At 44.0% G+C, this 26,304-nt stretch overlaps 1 protein-coding gene across 1 annotated transcript; it reads left to right on the top strand.

The window, feature by feature from the left end:
- Positions 1-274: 274 nt before the first annotated feature.
- On the top strand, positions 275-25,460 carry ppp1r32 (protein phosphatase 1, regulatory subunit 32). The gene is made up of 12 exons (XM_036961492.1): positions 275-431; positions 885-1,002; positions 1,454-1,571; positions 4,802-4,946; positions 5,103-5,163; positions 6,332-6,429; positions 17,705-17,770; positions 19,842-19,928; positions 21,373-21,444; positions 22,849-22,943; positions 24,009-24,110; positions 25,287-25,460. The coding sequence occupies exons 2-12, from the start codon at positions 885-887 to the stop codon at positions 25,303-25,305; spliced, it is 981 nt and encodes a 326-aa protein (XP_036817387.1). The 5' UTR covers positions 275-431; the 3' UTR covers positions 25,306-25,460.
- Positions 25,461-26,304: the final 844 nt, after the last annotated feature.

Raw genomic sequence — 26,304 nt, 5'->3', positions numbered from 1 at the left:
TCAATCAGATTAATATATATATATATATATATATATATATTTTTTTTTAAATCATGTCATTTTACCGTAGCCAGCTTTAGCCTTAGTGTCAATCTGTTTGTGATTTCATGCCTACTCCTTGTCACACTAATTGTCATGCCAAACATGACAATGACAATAGCAACAGGCACAACAGGCACGAAACAGATCAGGGAACAAGCAGAGTGAGCTTAAGGTGCAACTGCAAGCTACTTGTATTAGGAGCAACGGTTTGCTTCTATGACTTCTCTTGTGACCTCATTTCGTCCGTCATTGTGAAGTGCTGCTGGCGCCACTTGGAGAATCACCGTAGCAACGGTCGGTATCATGGAGACGGCACGGGTCCCGGGCTATAAAACCTAACACGGCGAGAGGAGGCCGCCGGTACGCAGAAACACCGCTTCGACAGACAGGTAACGGTAGAGCGCGTGAGGAGGGGTCGCTTTTATCATAATGATGCAGATATTTTACTGAAATTAATGTCGACTAGGCATACTAGTTCTTAAATATATATTTATAATTACAGAGATGATCATAAATGAATGAATCTGTAGGCTAGGCCTATAATAAGGGTATTTAGCATGTTATTCCTATACGTCTTCTGCTACGATAACTTTCCATTTCTCTTCATTCTTGATGAAAATACATGACTTACATGATGACATGTAGAATGAGTGTAAGCTACTGTGAGAAAGCTATACATTTTCTAACAGTGTCAAAACAAAACAAAACAAAAAAAGAGTTTGACTGTCAAAGTTATCAAATCAGTCTTCTCTCCCGGTTACAGGCAGCCTTTTTCTCTCTGTCTATCGTTGTTGCTAGTGGAGTTAACTGTAGTATTTATCCATGATCCTGGTCCCTCACAGATGGTTAGTCAGGTAGACCTGGTCACCAGGCCCTCTCTAAGAGGAACGGGAAGCCCAGGAGGCCGTCTGGCCAACACCTCCCTCAACCTCTACTGTACCTCCTACAGGGCTTATTTTGGTGAGAACAAGATATCTGATATGACTTGATATAAACTCTCTATTGTATTGAATTTTATTTGATTTTATTCTACTGATGGTAAGATAGTATCCACTACATTTGCCTGAAGTGTTCTGCTTTCTCAAGTATACTCTGCTTTCACCCTCAATGATACGCCTGTGTGATTTTTAACAATGCAAAGCCAGATTCCCTAATGACTCACTTGCATGGCCACACACTGGTCCCAATTACCTCACTAAAATGTGTACTTGTTCACTTCCTTTCACTGATTTCAAAGGAAATTACTGGTATAAGAATTTCCCATAGGAAATATGGAAGAACTCTAGCCATCTTTTACTCTCATGAGTGCAAACTTCAGGAGAAGAGATATATTGTTGGGAAGCCCCCCCCCCCCCCCCCCCCCCCCTCCCTATCCCCCCCCCTCCCCATCTTACTGTCATATCTTACCCAGGCAAAGAAGGCTTCAGTCCATGTCTAGGTCATCATTACGGGACAGGGTACTCTGCCAACCTGAGACCTGCTGTTTACTACAGCCCTAGTCTGGACCACACTGATAACCCACAGTTAGGGTAAGACTATACTATATTATACAACACTATAGTATATTATACTATACTATATTATGTTATACTATATTATACAATACTATATTATACTATAATATATTATACAATACTATATTATATTATACAATATTATACAATACTATATTATACTAAACTATATTATATTATACTATATTATACCACAGCCCTAGTCTGGACCACACTGATAACCCACAGTTAGGGTAAGACTATATTATATTATACAATACTATATTATATTATACTATACTATATTATACTATATTATACAACACTATATTATACTATATTATATTATATTATACTATATCATATTATACAATACTATATTATATTATATTATACTATATTATACTACAGCCCTAGTCTGGACCACACTGATAACCCACAGTTAGGGTAAGACTATACTATATTATACAATACTATATTATATTATACTATACTATATTATACTATATTATACAACACTATATTATACTATATTATATTATATTATACTATATCATATTATATTATATTATACTATATTATACTATATTATACAACACTATATTATACTATATTATATTATATTATACTATATCATATTATACAATACTATATTATATTATACTATACAATATTATACTATACTATATTATATTATATTATACTATACTATATTATACAATACTATATTATACTATATTATACTACAGCCCTAGTCTGGACCACATTGATAACCCACAGTTAAGGTAAGACTATACTATGTTATACAATACTATATTATACAATACGATATTATACTAGATTTTACAGTGCCTTGCGAAAGTATTCGGCCCCCTTGAACTTTGCAACCTTTTGCCACATTTCAGGCTTCAAACATAAAGATATAAAACTGTATTTTTTTGTGAAGAATCAACAACAAGTGGGACACAATCATGAAGTGGAACGACATTTATTGGATATTTCAAACTTTTTTAACAAATCAAAAACTGAAAAATTGGGCGTGCAAAATTATTCAGCCCCCTTAAGTTAATACTTTGTAGCGCCACCTTTTGCTGCGATTACAGCTGTAAGTCGCTTGGGGTATGTCTCTATCAGTTTTGCACATCGAGAGACTGAAATTTTTTCCCATTCCTCCTTGCAAAACAGCTCGAGCTCAGTGAGGTTGGATGGAGAGCATTTGTGAACAGCAGTTTTCAGTTCTTTCCACAGATTCTCGATTGGATTCAGGTCTGGACTTTGACTTGGCCATTCTAACACCTGGATATGTTTATTTTTGAACCATTCCATTGTAGATTTTGCTTTATGTTTTGGATCATTGTCTTGTTGGAAGACAAATCTCCGTCCCAGTCTCAGGTCTTTTGCAGACTCCATCAGGTTTTCTTCCAGAATGGTCCTGTATTTGGCTCCATCCATCTTCCCATCAATTTTAACCATCTTCCCTGTCCCTGCTGAAGAAAAGCAGGCCCAAACCATGATGCTGCCATCACCATGTTTGACAATGGGGATGGTGTGTTCAGCTGTGTTGCTTTTACGCCAAACATAACGTTTTGCATTGTTGCCAAAAAGTTCAATTTTGGTTTCATCTGACCAGAGCACCTTCTTCCACATGTTTGGTGTGTCTCCCAGGTGGCTTGTGGCAAACTTTAAACAACACTTTTTATGGATATCTTTAAGAAATGGCTTTCTTATTGCCACTCTTCCATAAAGGCCAGATTTGTGCAATATACAACTGATTGTTGTCCTATGGACAGAGTCTCCCACCTCAGCTGTAGATCTCTGCAGTTCATCCAGAGTGATCATGGGCCTCTTGGCTGCATCTCTGATCAGTCTTCTCCTTGTATGAGCTGAAAGTTTAGAGGGACGGCCAGTTCTTGGTAGATTTGCAGTGGTCTGATACTCCTTCCATTTCAATATTATCGCTTGCACAGTGCTCCTTGGGATGTTTAAAGCTTGGGAAATCTTTTTGTATCCAAATCCGGCTTTAAACTTCTTCACAACAGTATCTCGGACCTGCCTGGTGTGTTCCTTGTTCTTCTTGATGCTCTCTGCGCTTTTAACGTACCTCTGAGACTATCACAGTGCAGGTGCATTTATACGGAGACTTGATTACACACAGGTGGATTGTATTTATCATCATTAGTCATTTAGGTCAACATTGGATCATTCAGAGATCCTCACTGAACTTCTGGAGAGAGTTTGCTGCACTGAAAGTAAAGGGGCTGAATAATTTTGCATGCCCAATTTTTCAGTTTTTGATTTGTTAAAAAAGTTTGAAATATCCAATAAATGTCGTTCCACTTCATGATTGTGTCCCACTTGTTGTTGATTCTTCACAAAAAAATACAGTTTTATATCTTTATGTTTGAAGCCTGAAATGTGGCAAAAGGTCGCAAAGTTCAAGGGGGCCGAATACTTTCGCACGGCACTGTACAATACTATATCATATTATACTATACAATACTATATTATATTATACTATACAATACTATATTATATTATACTATACAATATTATACTATATTATACAATACTATATTATATTATACAATACTATGTTATATTAATCAATACCATATTATATTATACTGTATTATACAATATTATATTATACTACAGCCCCAGTCTGTCCCTACACAGTGCACTCTTTTATCAGACCCACATAGGGCTCTGGCCCAAGTAAAGAAATTAAATAGTCTTGATCAAGCCAGAAAGACCCCCTGGACAGGACACTAGTAGCCTTGACCGAGCCAGAACGACCCACTGGACAGGACACTAGTAGTCTTGACCGAGCCAGAACGACCCCCTGGACAGGACACTAGTAGTTTTGACTGAGCCAGAACGACCCCCTGGACAGGACACTAGTAGCCTTGACCGAGCCAGAACGACCCCCTGGACAGGACACTAGTAGTCTTGACCGAGCCAGAACGACCCCCTGGACAGGACACTAGTAGCCTTGACCGAGCCAGAACGACCCCCTGTACAGGACACTAATCTACCACAGAGCTCTGGCTAAAAGTAGTGCATTATTTAAATATGTTGCAATTTCAGATATGCCCCCCAGAGGTGATTACTGGTAGTGATAGTATTTCTATACTATTATGTGGTCCTGTATGGCTCAGTTATCAAGAGCTTGGCGATAGGAATGTCAAGGTCATAGGTTCAATTCCTGCAGGGATGACATACACAGTGGATTATAACAGTGTGTGTGTGATTTGGGTCTTCTCCAGGCGTTCTCTGCTAGATAGTTTCCAGTCTCAGACTAAGCGCCATTTCCAGCCCCTGACCAGACCTGATGGGTCAGAGACCCTGCCTTGCCCCAGTGGACAGATCAGAGAGAGTGGATATCTACAGCTGAAGACACGGCCTACAGCAGTGAGGAGAGAGGAGGGGAGGGATGAGGGAGAGCGACTCTGAGAATAAATGGATTTTAAGTGTCTTTCTGTCTTCCTTCCTTCCTTCCTTCCTTCCTTCCTTCCTTCCTTCCTTCCTTCCTTCCTTCCTTCCTTCCTCTCTCCCTCTCTCCCCCAGAATGTATCCATCCAGACAGAGCATAAGGAACACTTTGTTCCATATCGTCCCAGACCACCAGGTACAGTGTAATATACTGAGGAGCTGAATGATTTAGTAATACCCTTTTTACAGAACAGGCCAGAACAGAACTGTACTGTGCAGGCTCTGTGCAGGCTCTGTGCAGGCTCTGTGCAGGCTCTGTGCTGGCTCTGTGCAGGCTCTGTGCTGGCTCTGTGCTGGCTCTGTGCTGGCTCTGTGCAGGCTCTGTGCTGGCTCTGTGCTGGCTCTGTGCAGGCTCTGTGCAGGCTCTGTGCTGGCTCTGTGCAGGCTCCGTGCAGGCTCTGTGCTGGCTCTGTGCTGGCTCTGTGCAGGCTCTGTGCAGGCTCTGTGCTGGCTCTGTGCTGGCTCTGTGCAGGCTCTGTGCTGGCTCTGTGCTGGCTCTGTGCAGGCTCTGTGCAGGCTCTGTGCAGGCTCTGTGCTGGCTCTGTGCAGGCTCTGTGCTGGCTCTGTGCAGGCTCTGCGCAGGCTCTGCGCTGGCTCTGTGCAGGCTCTGTGCTGGCTCTGTGCTGGCTCTGTGCAGGCTCTGTGCTGGCTCTGTGCTGGCTCTGTGCAGGCTCTGTGCTGGCTCTGTGCAGGCTCTGTGCTGGCTCTGTGCTGGCTCTGTGCAGGCTCTGTGCTGGCTCTGTGCAGGCTCTGTGCTGGCTCTGTGCTGGCTCTGTGCAGGCTCTGTGCAGGCTCTGTGCTGGCTCTGTGCAGGCTCTGTGCAGGCTCTGTGCAGGCTCTGCGCAGGCTCTGTGCTGGCTCTGTGCAGGCTCTGTGCTGGCTCTGTGCTGGCTCTGTGCAGGCTCTGTGCTGGCTCTGTGCTGGCTCTGTGCAGGCTCTGTGCTGGCTCTGTGCTGGCTCTGTGCTGGCTCTGTGCAGGCTCTGTGCAGGCTCTGTGCTGGCTCTGTGCTGGCTCTGTGCTGGCTCTGTGCTGGCTCTGTGCAGGCTCTGTGCTGGCTCTGTGCTGGCTCTGTGCAGGCTCTGTGCTGGCTCTGTGCAGGCTCTGTGCAGGCTCTGTGCTGGCTCTGTGCAGGCTCTGTGCTGGGGGGCATAATGAGGAGAACACAACTTGGCTCTGCTCCGTTTGTTGTGTGAAAAGGGTATTAGTCCTCTGGCAAAACTGATTGCAATGACGTCACCCAGCTCTGCCCGCTGCAGCGAAGGGGCTGTTTAGAGAGCATAAATGACACATGATTGTCCTTTAGTTTCTCAGAAGCACCAGTTAGTGGGAGCCCAAGGACAGAGCGGTTTCACCGAAGGGACGGCCCTGCAACCCAACACATTTCTGCCCCAGTACCACATGGTTAGTGTTGCTCCCTCTAAATATACAAAATTGCCACATGGTTAGAGATAAGTGTTCAAATACTATTGGAAATAATTTCAAATACTCTACCTTGTTTGAGATTGCCTGGCACAATGTAAACTATAGAAAAGTCTGAGAACTGCAAACCCCGGCCATCTGTCACTCCAGGATAGAGACAACACTCAGTATCCCAGGTCTGGTCACATGGTTAGTGATGTCAGTAACCCAGGTCTGGTCACATGGTTAGTGATGTCAGTAACCCAGGTCTGGTCACATGATTAGTGATGTCAGTATCCCAGGTCTGGTCACATGATTAGTGATGTCAGTATCCCAGGTCTGGTCACATGATTAGTGATGTCAGTATCCCAGGTCTGGTCACATGGTTAGTGATGTCAGTAACCCAGGTCTGGTCACATGATTAGTGATGTCAGTATCCCAGGTCTGGTCACATGATTAGTGATGTCAGTATCCCAGGTCTGGTCACATGGTTAGTGATGTCAGTATCCCAGGTCTGGTCACATGGTTAGTGATGTCAGTATCCCAGGTCTAGTCACATGGTTAGTGATGTCAGTATCCCAGGTCTAGTCACATGGTTAGTGATGTCAGTATCCCAGGTCTAGTCACATGGTTAGTGATGTCAGTATCCCAGGTCTGGTCACATGGTTAGTGATGTCAGTATCCCAGGTCTAGTCACATGGTTAGTGATGTCAGTATCCCAGGTCTGGTCACATGGTTAGTGATGTCAGTATCCCAGGTCTAGTCACATGGTTAGTGATGTCAGTATCCCAGGTCTGGTCACATGATTAGTGATGTCAGTATCCCAGGTCTGGTCACATGGTTAGTGATGTCAGTATCCCAGGTCTGGTCACATGGTTAGTGATGTCAGTATCCCAGGTCTAGTCACATGGTTAGTGATGTCAGTATCCCAGGTCTGGTCACATGATTAGTGATGTCAGTATCCCAGGTCTGGTCACATGGTTAGTGATGTCAGTATCCCAGGTCTGGTCACATGATTAGTGATGTCAGTATCCCAGGTCTGGTCACATGGTTAGTGATGTCAGTATCCCAGGTCTGGTCACATGGTTAGTGATGTCAGTATCCCAGGTCTGGTCACATGGTTAGTGATGTCAGTATCCCAGGTCTGGTCACATGGTTAGTGATGTCAGTATCCCAGGTCTGGTCACATGGTTAGTGATGTCAGTATCCCAGGTCTGGTCACATGGTTAGTGATGTCAGTATCCCAGGTCTAGTCACATGGTTAGTGATGTCAGTATCCCAGGTCTGGTCACATGGTTAGTGATGTCAGTATCCCAGGTCTAGTCACATGGTTAGTGATGTCAGTATCCCAGGTCTAGTCACATGGTTAGTGATGTCAGTATCCCAGGTCTAGTCACATGGTTAGTGATGTCAGTATCCCAGGTCTAGTCACATGGTTAGTGATGTCAGTATCCCAGGTCTAGTCACATGGTTAGTGATGTCAGTATCCCAGGTCTGGTCACATGGTTAGTGATGTCAGTATCCCAGGTCTGGTCACATGGTTAGTGATGTCAGTATCCCAGGTCTGGTCACATGGTTAGTGATGTCAGTAACCCAGGTCTAGTCACATGATTAGTGTCATATCTCTTAGTATGCATCCTTAATGGCACCTATTCCCTATATAGTGCACTAATATTGACCAGGGCGCGTAGGGCTCTAGTATAAAGTAGTGCACTAATATTGACCAGGGCGCGTAGGGCTCTAGTATAAAGTAGTGCACTAATATTGACCAGGGCCCGTAGGGCTCTAGTATAAAGTAGTGCACTAATATTGACCAGGGCCCGTAGGGCTCTAGTATAAAGTAGTGCACTAATATTGACCAGGGCCCGTAGGGCTCTAGTATAAAGTAGTGCACTATTTAGGGAATAGGCCATTTTTCACACAGCCAATTCTTAGCCCAGAGCTCACCGAATTTTACCCTCAGTAAAATAAACACTGAGGGTGTTCAATTTCACACTTTCGAGGTGTTTTTTACGTGAACCAAGAGAAAGTGTTGCCCTTTTAACATCGCTACTTTCCAACGCCAGTGGCATTAAAAGGTTAAAGTTACCGGTACCTTCACAGCATTCAGACCCATTCACCTTTCCCCCGTTTTGTTACGTTATAAAATGGATTTAATAAAAAACATCTACACCCCATAATGACAAAGCGAAATGTGTACAAACTATTCAGACCCTTTGCTATGAGACTCAAAATTGAGCTCAGGTGCATCAAACCAAATCAAATCAAATGTATTTATATAGCCCTTCGTACATCAGCTGATATCTCAAAGTGCTGTACAGAAACCCAGCCTAAAACCCCCAAACAGCAAGCAATGCAGGTGTAGAAGCACGGTGGCTAGGAAAAACTCCCTAGAAAGGCCAAAACCTAGGAAGAAACCTAGAGAGGAACCAGGCTATGTGGGGTGGCCAGTCCTCTTCTGGCTGTGCCGGGTGGAGATTATAACAGAACATGGCCAAGATGTTCAAATGTTCATAAATTACCAGCATGATCAAACAATAATAATCACAGTAGTTGTTGAGGGTGCAGCAAGTCAGCACCTCAGGAGTAAATGTCAGTTGGCTTTTCATAGCCGATCATTGAGAGTATCACTATACTATATATAGTCCTGCTATTGTTATTTACTGCTGCTCTTTAATTATTTGTTATTCATATATTTTACTTTTTATGTGTGTATTTTCATGAAACTGCATTGTTGGTGAAGGGCTTGTAAGTAAGCATTTTACTGTGAGGTCTACTACACCTGTTGTATTCAGCATTTCACTGTGAGGTCTACTACACCTGTTGTATTCAGCATTTCACTGTAAGGTCTACTACACCTGTTGTATTCAGCATTTCACTGTGAGGTCTACTACACCTGTTGTATTCAGCATTTCACTGTAAGGTCTACTACACCTGATGTATTCAGCATTTCACTGTGAGGTCTACTACACCTGTTGTATTCAGCATTTCACTGTTAGGTCTACTACACCTGTTGTATTCAGCATTTCACTGTGAGGTCTACTACACCTGTTGTATTTAGCATTTCACTGTAGGGTCTACTACACCTGTTGTATTCAGCATTTCACTGTGAGGTCTACTACACCTGTTGTATTCAGCATTTCACTGTGAGGTCTACTACACCTGTTGTATTCAGCATTTCACTGTAGGGTCTACTACACCTGTTGTATTCAGCATTTCACTGTAAGGTCTACTACACCTGTTGTATTCAGCATTTCACTGTAGGGTCTACTACACCTGTTGTATTCAGCATTTCACTGTGAGGTCTACTACACCTGTTGTATTCAGCATTTCACTGTGAGGTCTACTACACCTGTTGTATTCAGCATTTCACTGTAAGGTCTACTACACCTGTTGTATTCAGCATTTCACTGTAAGGTCTACTACACCTGTTGTATTCAGCATTTCACTGTAAGGTCTACTACACCTGTTGTATTCAGCATTTCACTGTGAGGTCTACTACACCTGTTGTATTCAGCATTTCACTGTAAGGTCTACTACACCTGTTGTATTCAGCATTTCACTGTGAGGTCTACTACACCTGTTGTATTCAGCATTTCACTGTGAGGTCTACTACACCTGTTGTATTCAGCATTTCACTGTGAGGTCTACTACACCTGTTGTATTCAGCATTTCACTGTGAGGTCTACTACACCTGTTGTATTCAGCATTTCACTGTGAGGTCTACTACACCTGTTGTATTCAGCATTTCACTGTGAGGTCTACTACACCTGTTGTATTCAGCATTTCACTGTGAGGTCTACTACACCTGTTGTATTCAGCATTTTACTGTGAGGTCTACTACACCTGTTGTATTCAGCATTTCACTGTAAGGTCTACTACACCTGTTGTATTCAGCATTTTACTGTGAGGTCTACTACACCTGTTGTATTCAGCATTTCACTGTAAGGTCTACTACACCTGTTGTATTCAGCATTTTACTGTGAGGTCTACTACACCTGTTGTATTCAGCATTTCACTGTAAGGTCTACTACATCTGTTGTATTCAGCATTTTACTGTGAGGTCTACTACACCTGTTGTATTCAGCATTTCACTGTAAGGTCTACTACACCTGTTGTATTCAGCATTTTACTGTGAGGTCTACTACACCTGTTGTATTCAGCATTTCACTGTAAGGTCTACTACATCTGTTGTATTCAGCATTTCACTGTATGGTCTACTACACCTGTTGTATTCAGCATTTCACTGTGAGGTCTACTACACCTGTTGTATTCAGCATTTCACTGTGAGGTCTACTACACCTGTTGTATTCAGCATTTCACTGTGAGGTCTACTACACCTGTTGTATTCAGCATTTCACTGTGAGGTCTACTACACCTGTTGTATTCAGCATTTCACTGTAAGGTCTACTACACCTGTTGTATTCAGCATTTCACTGTGAGGTCTACTACACCTGTTGTATTCAACATTTTATTTGAAGTATAGCTTTATGATTGAAGCCTTTAGTGAGAGGTCTAATGCTTTAATATGTAATCATTTTTTCTCTCCAAATTCATATTCATTATATAAATAGGCCCATTTAATGTAGTCTGGTTTGCCATTCCAAATAAAAATGGAATATTATTTGCTCACATAATAAAATAAAACAATTTTAAAAAGTTGTTAGGTGTAGGCAGGGCCGTAAGTAAATACGTAAACTGGGATATGAAAGAATGAATCTGTAATGAACACGAGGGGAGACAGAGAGCTGGTCTCAAGCGCAGGTGTTTCTTGAAAAGGACCACAGGAGGAGGTGGGTAGCTGGGTCCAGGGGCAGGCAGAAGGTCATACACAGGAGGAGGCAGATAGCTGGGTCCAGGGGCAGGCAGAAGGTCATACACAGGAGGAGGCAGGTAGCTGGGTCCAGGGGCAGGCAGAAGGTCATACACAGGAGGAGGCAGGTAGCTGGGTCCAGGGGCAGGCAGAAGGTCATACACAGGAGGAGGCAGGTAGCTGGGTCCAGGGGCAGGCAGAAGGTCATACACAGGAGGAGACAGGTAGCTGGGTCCAGGGGCAGGCAGAAGGTCATACACAGGAGGAGGCAGATAGCTGGGTCCAGGGGCAGACAGATGGTCATACACAGGAGGAGGCAGGTAGCTGGGTCCAGGGGCAGGCAGATGGTCATACACAGGAGGAGGCAGGTAGCTGGGTCCAGGGGCAGGCAGAAGGTCATACACAGGAGGAGGCAGGTATCTGGGTCCAGGGGCAGGCAGAAGGTCATACACAGGAGGAGGCAGGTAGCTGGGTCCAGGGGCAGGCAGAAGGTCATACACAGGAGGAGGCAGGTAGCTGGGTCCAGAGGGGCAGGCAGAAGGTCATACACAGGAGGAGGCAGGTAGCTGGGTCCAGGGGCAGACAGATGGTCATACACAGGAGGAGGCAGGTAGCTGGGTCAAGGGGCAGGCAGAAGGTCATACACAGGAGGGGGCAGGTAGCTGGGTCCAGGGGCAGACAGAAGGTCATACACAGGAGGAGGCAGGTAGCTGGGTCCAGGGGCAGACAGATGGTCATACACAGGAGGAGGCAGGTAGCTGGGTCCAGAGGGGCAGGCAGAAGGTCATACACAGGAGGAGGCAGGTAGCTGGGTCCAGGGGCAGGCAGAAGGTCATACACAGGAGGAGACAGGTAGCTGGGTCCAGGGGCAGGCAGAAGGTCATACACAGGAGGAGGCAGGTAGCTGGGTCCAGAGGGGCAGGCAGAAGGTCATACACAGGAGGAGGCAGGTAGCTGGGTCCAGGGGCAGACAGATGGTCATACACAGGAGGAGGCAGGTAGCTGGGTCCAGGGGCAGACAGATGGTCATACACAGGAGGAGGCAGGTAGCTGGGTCCAGGGGCAGACAGATGGTCATACACAGGAGGAGGCAGGTAGCTGGGTCCAGGGGCAGGCAGAAGGTCATACACAGGAGGAGGCAGGTAGCTGGGTCCAGGGGCAGGCAGAAGGTCATACACAGGAGGAGGCAGGTAGCTGGGTCCAGGGGCAGGCAGAAGGTCATACACAGGAGGAGGCAGGTAGCTGGGTCCAGGGGCAGGCAGAAGGTCATACACAGGAGGAGACAGGTAGCTGGGTCCAGGGGCAGGCAGAAGGTCATACACAGGAGGAGGCAGATAGCTGGGTCCAGGGGCAGGCAGAAGGTCATACACAGGAGGAGGCAGGTAGCTGGGTCCAGGGGCAGGCAGAAGGTCATACACAGGAGGAGGCAGGTAGCTGGGTCCAGAGGGGCAGGCAGAAGGTCATACACAGGAGGAGGCAGGTAGCTGGGTCCAGGGGCAGGCAGAAGGTCATACACAGGAGGAGGCAGGTAGCTGGGTCCAGGGGCAGACAGATGGTCATACACAGGAGGAGGCAGGTAGCTGGGTCCAGGGGCAGACAGATGGTCATACACAGGAGGAGGCAGGTAGCTGGGTCCAGGGGCAGGCAGATGGTCATACACAGGAGGAGGCAGGTAGCTGGGTCCAGGGGCAGGCAGAAGGTCATACACAGGAGGAGGCAGGTAGCTGGGTCCAGGGGCAGGCAGAAGGTCATACACAGGAGGAGGCCGGTAGCTGGGTCCAGGGGCAGGCAGAAGGTCATACACAGGAGGAGGCAGGTAGCTGGGTCCAGAGGGGCAGGCAGAAGGTCATACACAGGAGGAGGCAGGTAGCTGGGTCCAGGGGCAGACAGATGGTCATACACAGGAGGAGGCAGGTAGCTGGGTCAAGGGGCAGGCAGAAGGTCATACACAGGAGGAGGCAGGTAGCTGGGTCCAGGGGCAGACAGAAGGTCATACACAGGAGGAGGCAGGTAGCTGGGTCCAGGGGCAGACAGATGGTCATACACAGGAGGAGGCAGGTAGCTGGGTCCAGAGGGGCAGGCAGAAGGTCATACACAGGAGGAGGCAGGTAGCTGGGTCCAGGGGCAGGCAGAAGGTCATACACAGGAGGAGACAGGTAGCTGGGTCCAGGGGCAGGCAGAAGGTCATACACAGGAGGAGGCAGGTAGCTGGGTCCAGAGGGGCAGGCAGAAGGTCATACACAGGAGGAGGCAGGTAGCTGGGTCCAGGGGCAGACAGATGGTCATACACAGGAGGAGGCAGGTAGCTGGGTCCAGGGGCAGACAGATGGTCATACACAGGAGGAGGCAGGTAGCTGGGTCCAGGGGCAGACAGATGGTCATACACAGGAGGAGGCAGGTAGCTGGGTCCAGGGGCAGGCAGATGGTCATACACAGGAGGAGGCAGGTAGCTGGGTCCAAGGGCAGGCAGAAGGTCATACACAGGAGGAGGCAGGTAGCTGGGTCCAGGGGCAGACAGATGGTCATACACAGGAGGAGGCAGGTAGCTGGGTCCAGGGGCAGGCAGAAGGTCATACACAGGAGGAGGCAGGTAGCTGGGTCCAGGGGCAGACAGATGGTCATACACAGGGGGTCCAAAAAGGCAACAGTACAGGCAGAGAAAAGGCTAGTAAGGTAGTACAGGAGATCAGGCAATAGGTAGATAACAAGAAATCCGATATGCTGAAGTACAGGCAGGGAATAGACAAAAGACGTCGTTAGTGAGGCGGGCAGAAACTATCAAACACGGGAGGATTAAATGACAGGAAAACCAGCACTAAATAAACAGCGCTCTGAATAGCAGTGTGTCACAAAACAAACAAGACCTCACAGTGATGGGGTGCAAAGAACTGAACTACATAGTGTGTGATAATGACATACAGGTGTGTGAACAGGTGATCAGAATTCAGGTGATTGGGATCTGGAGAGTGAGCTGTGTTCAGGGGATCTATGTGTTTTAGAGTGTGAGTTGGAAGCAGACATTACATTATCAGGGTGATTTTTCCAGTAGCAAGATCTTATCTAATTTGACTAACATTCAATTTTTTTTTATTTAACCTTTATTTAACTAGGCAAGTCAGTTAACAAGAAATTCTTATTTACAATGATGGCCTACCCGCGGCCAAACCCGGACGACGCTGGTGCAATTGTGCGCCGCCCTATGGGACTCCCAATCACGGCCGGATGTGATGGAATCGAACCGGGGACTGTAGTGATGCCTCTTGCACTGAGACGCAGTGCCTTTGACCACTCCGCCCCTCGGGAACCCAAAATGTATTGTAGTGAGATTATTTATTTATTTCCAATGTGAATACAGAGTATTTTCACTGCACTATCATCAGAAGGTTTTATTGGTAAACTACACGGTAATGCGAAGGTACTTTGTTGTTGTTGTTGTTGTCATCCAATACGTAATATAGAACACTTAACGTGATTAGGTTTTAATCCAGAGAGATCAGGGAAAGTAGATCCTCTATGAGGCCGTGGATCCAAATTGTGGATTTAGAAGAAAACATGAATCATCAGCGAACAATGACACTTTTGTTTTTAAAGCCCTGGATCATTTTAACTGATTATTATGATGATTTTAATAGTTAACGTTTCAATGGCGATAAAGAATAGATTAAAAAATAATAAAGAATAGATTTGCCGATAGTGAACAACCATGTTTTTCTCCTCTTGACATTTTAAATAATGTATTCAATATGGACAAGAGAAATACAATCATTTGTGTGTTATTAGTTTAAGCAGCCCGTGTTAGTCTATTGTTGTGACTTAGATAAAGATCAGATCCAATTTGATGACCAATTTATGCAGATGTCCAGGTGTTTATGCAGATGTCCAGGTATTTATGCAGATGTCCAGGTGTTAATGCAGATGTCCAGGTGTTTATGCAGATGTCCAGGTATTTATGCAGATGTCCAGGTGTTTATGCAGATGTCCAGGTATTTATGCAGATGTCCAGGTGTTTATGCAGATGTCCAGGTATTTATGCAGATGTCCAGGTGTTAATGCAGATGTCCAGGTGTTTATGCAGATGTCCAGGTATTTATGCAGATGTCCAGGTGTTTATGCAGATGTCCAGGTATTTATGCAGATGTCCAGGTATTTATGCAGATGTCCAGGTATTTATGCAGATGTCCAGGTATTTATGCAGATGTCCAGGTATTTATGCAGATGTCCAGGTATTTATGCAGATGTCCAGGTGTTTATGCAGATGTCCAGGTATTTATGCAGATGTCCAGGTATTTATGCAGATGTCCAGGTATTTATGCAGATGTCCAGGTATTTATGCAGATGTCCAGGTGTTTATGCAGATGTCCAGGTGTTTATGCAGATGTCCAGGTATTTATGCAGATGTCCAGGTATTTATGCAGATGTCCAGGTATTTATGCAGATGTCCAGGTATTTATGCAGATGTCCAGGTGTTTATGCAGATGTCCAGGTATTTATGCAGATGTCCAGGTGTTTATGCAGATGTCCAGGTATTTATGCAGATGTCCAGGTGTTTATGCAGATGTCCAGGTATTTATGCAGATGTCCAGGTATTTATGCAGATGTCCAGGTATTTATGCAGATGTCCAGGTATTTATGCAGATGTCCAGGTATTTATGCAGATGTCCAGGTGTTTATGCAGATGTCCAGGTGTTTATGCAGATGTCCAGGTATTTATGCAGATGTCCAGGTATTTATGCAGATGTCCAGGTATTTATGCAGATGTCCAGGTATTTATGCAGATGTCCAGGTATTTATGCAGATGTCCAGGTATTTATGCAGATGTCCAGGTGTTTATGCAGATGTCCAGGTATTTATGCAGATGTCCAGGTATTTATGCAGATGTCCAGGTATTTATGCAGATGTCCAGGTATTTATGCAGATGTCCAGGTATTTCCAAAGGGTTCACACACTTTTTCTTGTCACTGTATAAGAAATTCTCCAAAAATGAAAAATAGTATACATAAATTCCAGTCTTACTTTAACAAATGTCAACCATGCCTATGCTATGAAAAACAGGCCTGGTTTCCAGTACTTGTCTCCATTGTATGGCTGTTCATCCATTTTCACTTGTGTGCCCTTCACCAAGTGAGATCCTTTTTGTACATTTTTTTTTATTTAACTTTTATTTAACCAGGCAAGTCAGTTAAGAACAAATTCTTATTTTCAATGATGGTCTAGGAACAGTGGGTTAACTGCCTTGTTCAGGGGAACAGTGGGTTAACTGCCTGTTCAGGGGCAGAACGACAGATTTTTACCTTGTCAGCTCTGGGATTTGAACTTGCAACCTTCCGGTTACTAGTCCAACGCTCTAACCACTAGGCTACCCTGTCATTCAAATAAAATGATTCTGTCTTGCAAAGTGATGTGTATGCTATTGGAATGCAGCCAGAGTGGAGATATCCAACATTTCATGTTTTTATTCACCCTCAATCTTTGATTGTTGTGAAGACTAAGATTTGAGACTAAACTGGAACAGCCATTAACGGGTGCAATAAATCCATATAACAGATTGGATTAGTTTATAAAAATGTATGTTATTTGATATTCGAGTAGCATCAGATTATTAATCAATCAATGTACATGCAAAAAAAAAACATAGATATTGAGACAAACAATTCTAAAAATCGACCTGCAATAGAGCATGCTGGGAAATGTGACAATGAGGAGCGTGGTTTTGGTTTGCCACTGGTTATTAACATCTACACTGGGGATCTTTAATAAGCAAATAGTTAATTTAACACTTACAGATTTAATTTAACACCTGATTCAACACGAGAAATGTTACACTGAATAATCAACTCTTACTAAGCAACTGTCCAGTTTGACACCCTGATTGAACAACAGTATTTCTTAACAAGAGCTTCACCAGCTGGCATAGTAACACCACATCAACGCCCCGAAAAAAACTGACCAAGACACTGACGGTTTTACCTGTGCGTAAGAAGAAATTGTTAATCTGTTAATTAAACAAATCAAAACAGGAAGGGAGTAGAATATTCAAATGAAGTGACGGCGTAACTCTGTGATATTCATGCCCTGAGTAGTCTGTGCTCACCCCGAGGTTGACGTTATCTCACCTTAGCATGAGCAGTCACTTAACCCCAGGGCAGTCTGCGTCCAACCAAAAGGGTAAACATCATGGTCGTGTCCCAAAACGTCTCCATGTTCCCTATTTAGTGCACTACGTTTGACCAGGACCCCTAGGGATTTGGTCAGAAGTCATTCACTATACAGAGGATAGGGCGCCTTTTGGGACACACCCATGATGTGAGGTAAACAACTTTACGTAGCGCCACGTTCATCCTCCATTTTGTTTTTATGTAGTATTCTATCAATGTAACCACACAGCTGATCATTTTTCATCTTAGTTGTGTCTTTGTTCCTGTTATTAAAATGTGTGTGTGTGTGTGTGTGTGTGTGTGTTACTAGGTCAATCCTAGGAGGACTGAGAACTCTGTGATGAGAGATGACTTCCTGCCTATTTCCTTTCTTCAGGTTTGCTCTAACATGTTTTTATTTGTCCGGTTCTCTATCTGACGATATGTCACAGTAGATTAGAATATATGTCCGTCTCTCAAACCATCTCTTCTATTATTAGGATGAATGAGGATGAATGTGTGTTTATGTCTTGTCTTTTTGTTTTGTGTGTTGTCTTTTCGTTTTGTGTCTTGTCTTTTCGTTTTGTGTCTTGTCTTTTCGTTTTGTGTCTTGTCTTTTCGTTTTGTGTCTTGTCTTTTCGTTTTGTGTCTTGTCTTTTCGTTTTGTGTCTTGTCTTTTCGTTTTGTGTCTTGTCTTTTCGTTTTGTGTCTTGTCTTTTCGTTTTGTGTCTTGTCTTTTCGTTTTGTGTCTTGTCTTTTTGTTTTGTGTGTTGTCTTTTCGTTTTGTGTCTTGTCTTTTCGTTTTGTGTCTTGTCTTTTCGTTTTGTGTCTTGTCTTTTTGTTTTGTGTCTTGTCTTTTCGTTTTGTGTCTTGTCTTTTTGTTTTGTGTCTTGTCTTTTCGTTTTGTGTGTTGTCTTTTCGTTTTGTGTCTTGTCTTTTCGTTTTGTGTCTTGTCTTTTCGTTTTGTGTCTTGTCTTTTCGTTTTGTGTCTTGTCTTTTCGTTTTGTGTCTTGTCTTTTCGTTTTGTGTCTTGTCTTTTCGTTTTGTGTCTTGTCTTTTCGTTTTGTGTCTTGTCTTTTCGTTTTGTGTCTTGTCTTTTCGTTTTGTGTCTTGTCTTTTCGTTTTGTGTCTTGTCTTTTCGTTTTGTGTCTTGTCTTTTCGTTTTGTGTCTTGTCTTTTCGTTTTGTGTCTTGTCTTTTCGTTTTGTGTCTTGTCTTTTCGTTTTGTGTCTTGTCTTTTCGTTTTGTGTCTTGTCTTTTTGTTTTGTGTCTTGTCTTTTTGTTTTGTGTCTTGTCTTTTTGTTTTGTGTCTTGTCTTTTCGTTTTGTGTGTTGTCTTTTCGTTTTGTGTCTTGTCTTTTCGTTTTGTGTCTTGTCTTTTCGTTTTGTGTCTTGTCTTTTCGTTTTGTGTCTTGTCTTTTCGTTTTGTGTCTTGTCTTTTTGTTTTGTGTGTTGTCTTTTCGTTTTGTGTCTTGTCTTTTCGTTTTGTGTCTTGTCTTTTCGTTTTGTGTCTTGTCTTTTTGTTTTGTGTCTTGTCTTTTCGTTTTGTGTCTTGTCTTTTTGTTTTGTGTCTTGTCTTTTCGTTTTGTGTGTTGTCTTTTCGTTTTGTGTCTTGTCTTTTCGTTTTGTGTCTTGTCTTTTCGTTTTGTGTCTTGTCTTTTCGTTTTGTGTCTTGTCTTTTCGTTTTGTGTCTTGTCTTTTCGTTTTGTGTCTTGTCTTTTCGTTTTGTGTCTTGTCTTTTCGTTTTGTGTCTTGTCTTTTCGTTTTGTGTCTTGTCTTTTCGTTTTGTGTCTTGTCTTTTCGTTTTGTGTCTTGTCTTTTCGTTTTGTGTCTTGTCTTTTCGTTTTGTGTCTTGTCTTTTCGTTTTGTGTCTTGTCTTTTCGTTTTGTGTCTTGTCTTTTCGTTTTGTGTCTTGTCTTTTCGTTTTGTGTCTTGTCTTTTTGTTTTGTGTCTTGTCTTTTTGTTTTGTGTCTTGTCTTTTTGTTTTGTGTCTTGTCTTTTCGTTTTGTGTGTTGTCTTTTCGTTTTGTGTCTTGTCTTTTCGTTTTGTGTCTTGTCTTTTCGTTTTGTGTCTTGTCTTTTCGTTTTGTGTCTTGTCTTTTCGTTTTGTGTCTTGTCTTTTCGTTTTGTGTCTTGTCTTTTCGTTTTGTGTCTTGTCTTTTCGTTTTGTGTCTTGTCTTTTCGTTTTGTGTCTTGTCTTTTCGTTTTGTGTCTTGTCTTTTCGTTTTGTGTCTTGTCTTTTTGTTTTGTGTCTTGTCTTTTCGTTTTGTGTCTTGTCTTTTCGTTTTGTGTCTTGTCTTTTCGTTTTGTGTCTTGTCTTTTCGTTTTGTGTCTTGTCTTTTCGTTTTGTGTCTTGTCTTTTCGTTTTGTGTCTTGTCTTTTCGTTTTGTGTGTCCGTGGGTTTCAGAGCAGAGGACAAAAATAAAAATTTCCTTTGGCACAATAATCAAGACATATTCTTTGTGTTCCAGGGCTCTGAGATGCTCCCCAGGCTGGTCAGTAGAGTCCCCAGAGAAACAGGCTTCACCAGGGACACCTTGGACCCTCTGGCCTGTCTAGTATGTACTGTAGACGATCTCTCTCAATGTAAAAAAAATAACGAAATACTCAGAGGCCCTGGGATACAGGTGGACAGGGTCTGCCAGTCACTGGGACGACAATCCAAATTGGGATGTGGGGAGGTTTTAGCAGGTGGAATAGTGGAGAACAATTGGAGGTTTACTCAGTAGCAGTGCAAATACCATGGCATGGCTATATGGACACTCAGTCACTATGGTACTTTCTAATTGTAAGTTTACAAACATATAATTGAAACTTGTATCTTATTATAGTAAATGGTGAAATAAGTATAGCCAATTATAATTGTAACGGCTTAGCAGATAATACGACGATGCGTATTTCCTGACTAAAAAATAAGAAATATAATATATATTGTTTACAGGAAACTCATTCAACAATAATAGATGAAGTTGTTTGGAGAAAGGAAATATATTTTCTTCCTAGGTTCTGGCCTTTCTAGGGAGTTTTTCCTAGCCACCCCTCATAGCCTGGTTCCTCTCTAGGTTTCTTCCTAGGTTCTGGCCTTTCTAGGGAGTTTTTCCTAGCCACCGTGCTTCTACACCTGCATTGATTGCTGTTTGGGGGTTTTAGGCTGGGTTTCTGTACAGCACTTTGAGATATCAGCTGATGTGCGAAGGGCTTTATAAATACATTTGATTTGATTTGATATTTCTCCCATAGGCAAAGAAATTAAAAATTGGTGATGATATTAATTAACATATATTTTGATATTTTGATCCAAATGTGCGCACTGTCCAAACAGAGCCACAAGGTACAATATCCTGACCTAGTGAGATATACATGGAGGAGGTTTAATATCCTGACCTAGTGAGATATACATGGAGGTTTAATATCCTGACCTAGTGAGATATACATGGAGGAGGTTTAATATCCTGACCTAGTGAGATATACATGGAGGTTTAATATCCTGACCTAGTGAGATATACATGGAGGTTTAATATCCTGAACAAGTGAGATATACATGGAGGTTTAAGATCCTGACCTAGTGAGATATACATGGAGGTTTAATATCCTGACCTAGTGAGATATACATGGAGGAGGTTTAATATCCTGACCTAGTGAGATATACATGGAGGTTTAATATCCTGACCTAGTGAGATGTACATGGAGGTTTAATATCCTGACCTAGTGAGATAGGAATCCCCACCCAGTTGACTACTTTTAAATGTTGGAAGTTCTCAACGGCAATGTCTATACTAAAACGACTCACTTCCTGTGTGTTACCTATAAGCTGCTCTGTTATACTGTATGATGTCACTTCCTGTGTGTTACCTATAAGCTGCTCTGTTATACTGTATGATGTCACTTCCTGTGTGTTACCTATAAGCTGCTCTGTTATACTGTATGATGTCACTTCCTGTGTGTTACCTATAAGCTGCTCTGTTATACTGTATGATGTCACTTCCTGTGTATTACCTCTAGGTCTCTGTGTTACCTGGCTCTGGGACTCAGAAGATCAGCTCACCTGCTGACCAGAAGTTGATTGGGATGAAGGTTAGAGAGCTATATCATACACACCTTAATAAGACAATCTGAAAGCTCTTACATGCCTATAACATTTTCTAAAGCATTATACTGTTAGGGTAAATTGTTACCGTTAGTTATGTCGTGGAAATTTCCTCTATTTACCAAATCATGAGAGCAAAACACACACAAGTCAGAGTTAGTTATCACAAAGTCCATCTTTAATTATATGAGCTCTATCACAGCCCTGTGACTCTCAGATCAATTCAGTGTCTATCAATGAATTCTCTGAGAGTCCCTTCCACATTTCAACTGAGATCCTTTATAGCAAAGACACACACAGGATAAGACAGCATCGGCATAATTTATCATTCAGCTTTGTCTCCTAAACTATGTTCTTTTCTCAAACTCAGAACCATAAACACATCCTCCATATCAACAGGCATATATCAAATCCATCCTTTCTTGACAAGATCACAGAGACACACTGACTGGCACACAGACATTGTGGAGCCAAGAGATACACGCTTGACCTCTCCCCTCTCTCCGGCCCAAATAACTTAGTCTTGACATAGAACAGATACTGCAACCCGGCCACAGTATTATACAAAAATAACATTCTGATGAGAAGTAACTTACAAACATATGATGAATATAAAACATCTTACCTATGTTACCAACCAATTCTGATTATTCCCCAACAGTTACTGGCAGGGAAAAGTGTTACAGTTAGTTACCGGGAGGGTAAAGTGTTACCGTTAGTTACCTGCAGGGTAAAGTGTTACCATTAGTTACTGGCAGGGTAAAGTGTTACCATTAATTACTGGCAGGGTAAAGTGTTACAGTTAGTTACTGGCAGGGTAAAGTGTTACCGTTAGTTACTGGCAGGGTAAAGTGTTACCGATAGTTACCTGCAGGGTAAAGTGTTACCATTAGTTACTGGCAGGGTAAAGTGTTACCGTTAGTTACTGGCAGGGTAAAGTGTTACCATTAGTTACTGGCAGGGTAAAGTGTTACCGTTAGAGCCTGGCAGGGTAAAGTGTTACCAATAGTTACTGGCAGGGTAAAGTGTTACCGTTAGTTACTGGCAGGGTAAAGTGTTACCATTAGTTACTGGCAGGGTAAAGTGTTACCATTAGTTACTGGCAGGGTAAATTGTTACTGTTAGAGACTGGCAGGGTAAAGTGTTACCATTAGTTACTGGCAGGGTAAAGTGTTACCGTTAGTTACTGGCAGGGTAAAGTGTTACCATTAGTTACTGGCAGGGTAAAGTGTTACCATTAGTTACTGGCAGGGTAAATTGTTACTGTTAGAGACTGGCAGGGTAAAGTGTTACCATTAGTTACTGGCAGGGTAAAGTGTTACCATTAGTTACTGGCAGGGTAAAGTGTTACCGTTAGTTACTGGCAGGGTAAAGTGTATTTTGGTTTCCAGGAGCTTTCAGGATTCATCCTCAACTCACCAAATCTGAAAACCCTGTCACACACGCCATCTGACCCGTCAAGCGTCCGCACTCACTACCAGTCCAAGTAAGTACGTCTCTTTTTACTTACATCATGTTGTCAAATGTCTAATGTTGTATTGTGTATTAATGTCATTATTGTTTTGGTCTGAATATAGATTTTGAGATGAAGAAAGATTGAAAATGTCTGCACTCACTAACTGTCTCTCTGGATAAGAGTGTCTGCTAAATGACTAACATGTAGATGTAAAATGAGATGAACGTCAGTTGTGGTGAATTCAGGGGGTAGTCCTCATCGGGACTTGAACCTTGGTCCCTGTGACTGTCAGTTAACTGTTACATCTAGGAGGTCCAAACCTCTTGACAAGGTCTTTACGGGCTAGTTTCCCGGACACAGAATAAGCTTTATCCTGGACCAAAAAGCATTTTCAATAGAGATTCTTCATTGAGCTTTAAATCCAGGAAAAGGTCTAATCTGTGTCCAGGAAACCGCCCCCAGGTGTTGTACTGAGGTCGCTACAATATGTTCCAGGTTCTGTGTCCAGGAAACCGCCCCTAGGTGTTGTACTGAGGTCGCTACAATATGTTCCAGGTTCTGTGTCCAGGAAACCGCCCCTAGGTGTTGTACTGAGGTCGCTACAATATGTTCCAGGTTCTGTGTCCAGGAAACCGCCCCTAGGTGTTGTACTGAGGTCGCTACAATATGTTCCAGGTTCTGTGTCCAGGAAACCGCCCCTAGGTGTTGTACTGAGGTCGCTACAATATGTTCCAGGTTCTGTGTCCAGGAAACCTCCCCTAGGTGTTGTACTGAGGTCGCTACAATATGTTCCAGGTTCTGTGTCCAGGAAACCGCCCCTAGGTGTTGTACTGAGGTCGCTACAATATGTTCCAGGTTCTGTGTCCAGGAAACCGCCCCTAGGTGTTGTACTGAGGTCGCTACAATATGTTCCAGGTTCTGTGTCCAGGAAACCGCCCCTAGGTGTTGTACTGAGGTCGCTACAATATGTTCCAGGTTCTGTGTCCAGGAAACCGCCCCTAGGTGTTGTACTGAGGTCGCTACAATATGTTCCAGGTTCTGTGTCCAGGAAACCGCCCCTAGGTGTTGTACTGAGGTCGCTACAATATGTTCCAGGTTCTGTGACGTTCCAGCGCTGGAGAAGCTAAGAGAAGGCTGGACAAGGGGAAGCATCCACAAGCACAGGACCAATGGTTACACTGGTAGAGACACAGACAGGTAGAGACAAGCACAGGACCAATGGTTACACTGGTAGAGAAAAAGACAGGTAGAGACAGACAGGTAGAGACAGACTGGGAGACACAGACAGGTAGACACAAGCACAGGACCAATGGTTACACTGGTAGAGACACAGACAGGTAGAGACAGACAGGTAGAGACAGACTGGGAGACACAGACAGGTAGACACAAGCACAGGACCAATGGTTACACTGGTAGAGACACAGACAGGTAGACACAAGCACAGGACCAATGGTTACACTGGTAGAGACACAGACAGGTAGAGACACAGACAGGTAGAGACACAGACAGGTAGACACAGACAGGTAGACACAGACAGGTAGAGACACAGACAGGTAGACACAGACAGGTAGACACAGACAGGTAGACACAGACTGGTAGACACAGACTGGTAGAGACACAGACAGGTAGACACACAGACAGGTAGAGACGGACTGGGAGACACACAGACAGGAAGAGACAGACAGGGAGAGACAGACCGGTAGGTAGAGACACAGACAGGTAGAGACACAGACAGGGAGACACACAGACAGGGAGAGACAGAGACAGGGAGAGACAGACAGGTAGACACAGACAGGAAGAGACAGACAGGGAGAGACAGACCGGTAGGTAGAGACACAGACAGGTAGACACAGACAGGGAGAGACAGACCAGTAGGTAGAGACACAGACAGAGAGACACAGACACGGAGACACAGACAGGGAGAGACAGATAGGGAGACACAGACAGGGAGACACAGACAGGGAGAGACAGACAGGGAGAGACAGACCGGTAGGTAGAGACACAGACAGGGAGACACAGACAGGGAGAGACAGACAGGGAGAGACAGATAGGTAGACACAGACAGGGAGACACAGACAGGGAGAGACAGACAGGGAGAGACAGACAGGTAGAGACAGACAGATAGACACAGACAGGGAGAGACAGACAGGGAAAGACAGACCGGTAGGTAGAGACACAGACAGGTAGGTAGAGAGACAGACAGGTAGAGCACAGACAGGGAGAGACAGACAGGGAGAGATAGACAGGGAGAGACAGACAGGTAGGTAGAGCGTTTAACACTATACCACTATATTCTTGTTATATGCTGTTATGACAGAAATGTTGTATCTCATATGCCTCCCTTTAAACTTCCTCTGTTCCTCTCTTCCACAGGTTTAACCTCAGACACTGACGGTCAAGGTACAAAAGTCAGATATCAGCTCGCCCATTGAATACCCATAATATCATTTCAACTGGCGAACAGAGATGGTGTGTAACATATTCATTGTAGAGATGACAATGACATGGGTGCTGCTATTTCCATCCAAATAAAATGGTTGATTTTTATCTGTTTGGATTCAAAGACACAGAACTGTTGCCTCTGTTGTAAATCCACAGGAGCTGTGCTATATAACCTCTATATAACCTTTATTTAACTAGGCAAGTCAGTTAAGAACACATTGTTATTTAGAATGACGGCCGAGGAACAGTGGGTTAACTGGTCTAGGAACAGTGGGTTAACTGGTCTAGCAACAGTGGGTTAACTGCCTTGTTCAGGGGAACAGTGGGTTAACTGCCTTGTTCAGGGGAACAGTGGGTTAACTGCCTGTTCAGGGGAACAGTGGGTTAACTGCCTGTTCAGGGGAACAGTGGGTTAACTGCCTAGTTCAGGGGAACAGTGGGTTAACTGCCTGTTCAGGGGAACAGTGGTTTAACTGCCTTGTTCAGGGGAACAGTGGGTTAACTGCCTTGTTCAGTGGAACAGTGGGTTAACTGCCTGTTCAGGGGAACAGTGGGTTAACTGCCTGTTCAGGGGCAGAACGACAGATTATTATTATGTCAGCTCGGGATTCGATCTTGCGACCTTTCGGTTGCTAGTCCAACGCTCTAACTCCTAGGCCTAATCTGTGTAACCACTCGGGCTACCTGCCTCTAACCACTAGGCTACCTGACTCTAACCACTAGGCTACCTGACTCTAACCACTAGGCTACCTGCCTCTAACCACTAGGCTACCTGCCTCTAACCACTAGGCTACCTGCCTCTAACAACTGGGCTACCTGCCTCTAACCACTAGGCTACCTGCCTCTAACCACTGGGCTACCTGACTCTAACCACTGGGCTACCTGCCTCTAACCACTAGGCTACCTGCCGCTCTAACCACTAGGCTACCTGCTCTAACCACTAGGCTAC

The sequence above is a fragment of the Oncorhynchus mykiss genome, chromosome 2 (genome assembly GCF_013265735.2).
Source record: "Oncorhynchus mykiss isolate Arlee chromosome 2, USDA_OmykA_1.1, whole genome shotgun sequence".
NCBI lineage: Eukaryota > Metazoa > Chordata > Actinopteri > Salmoniformes > Salmonidae > Oncorhynchus > Oncorhynchus mykiss.
This window is presented reverse-complemented; position numbering and strand designations above follow the sequence as displayed.

Coding starts and splice junctions, on each gene's coding strand:
- ppp1r32 (XM_036961492.1), top strand. CDS start 885: ATGGTTAGTCAGGTAGACCTGGTCACCAGGCCCTCTCTAAGAGGAACG. Junction 5,164..6,331: donor ATATCGTCCCAGACCACCAG/GTACAGTGTAAT, acceptor ATTGTCCTTTAG/TTTCTCAGAAGCACCAGTTA. Junction 6,430..17,704: donor TTCTGCCCCAGTACCACATG/GTTAGTGTTGCT, acceptor GTGTGTTACTAG/GTCAATCCTAGGAGGACTGA.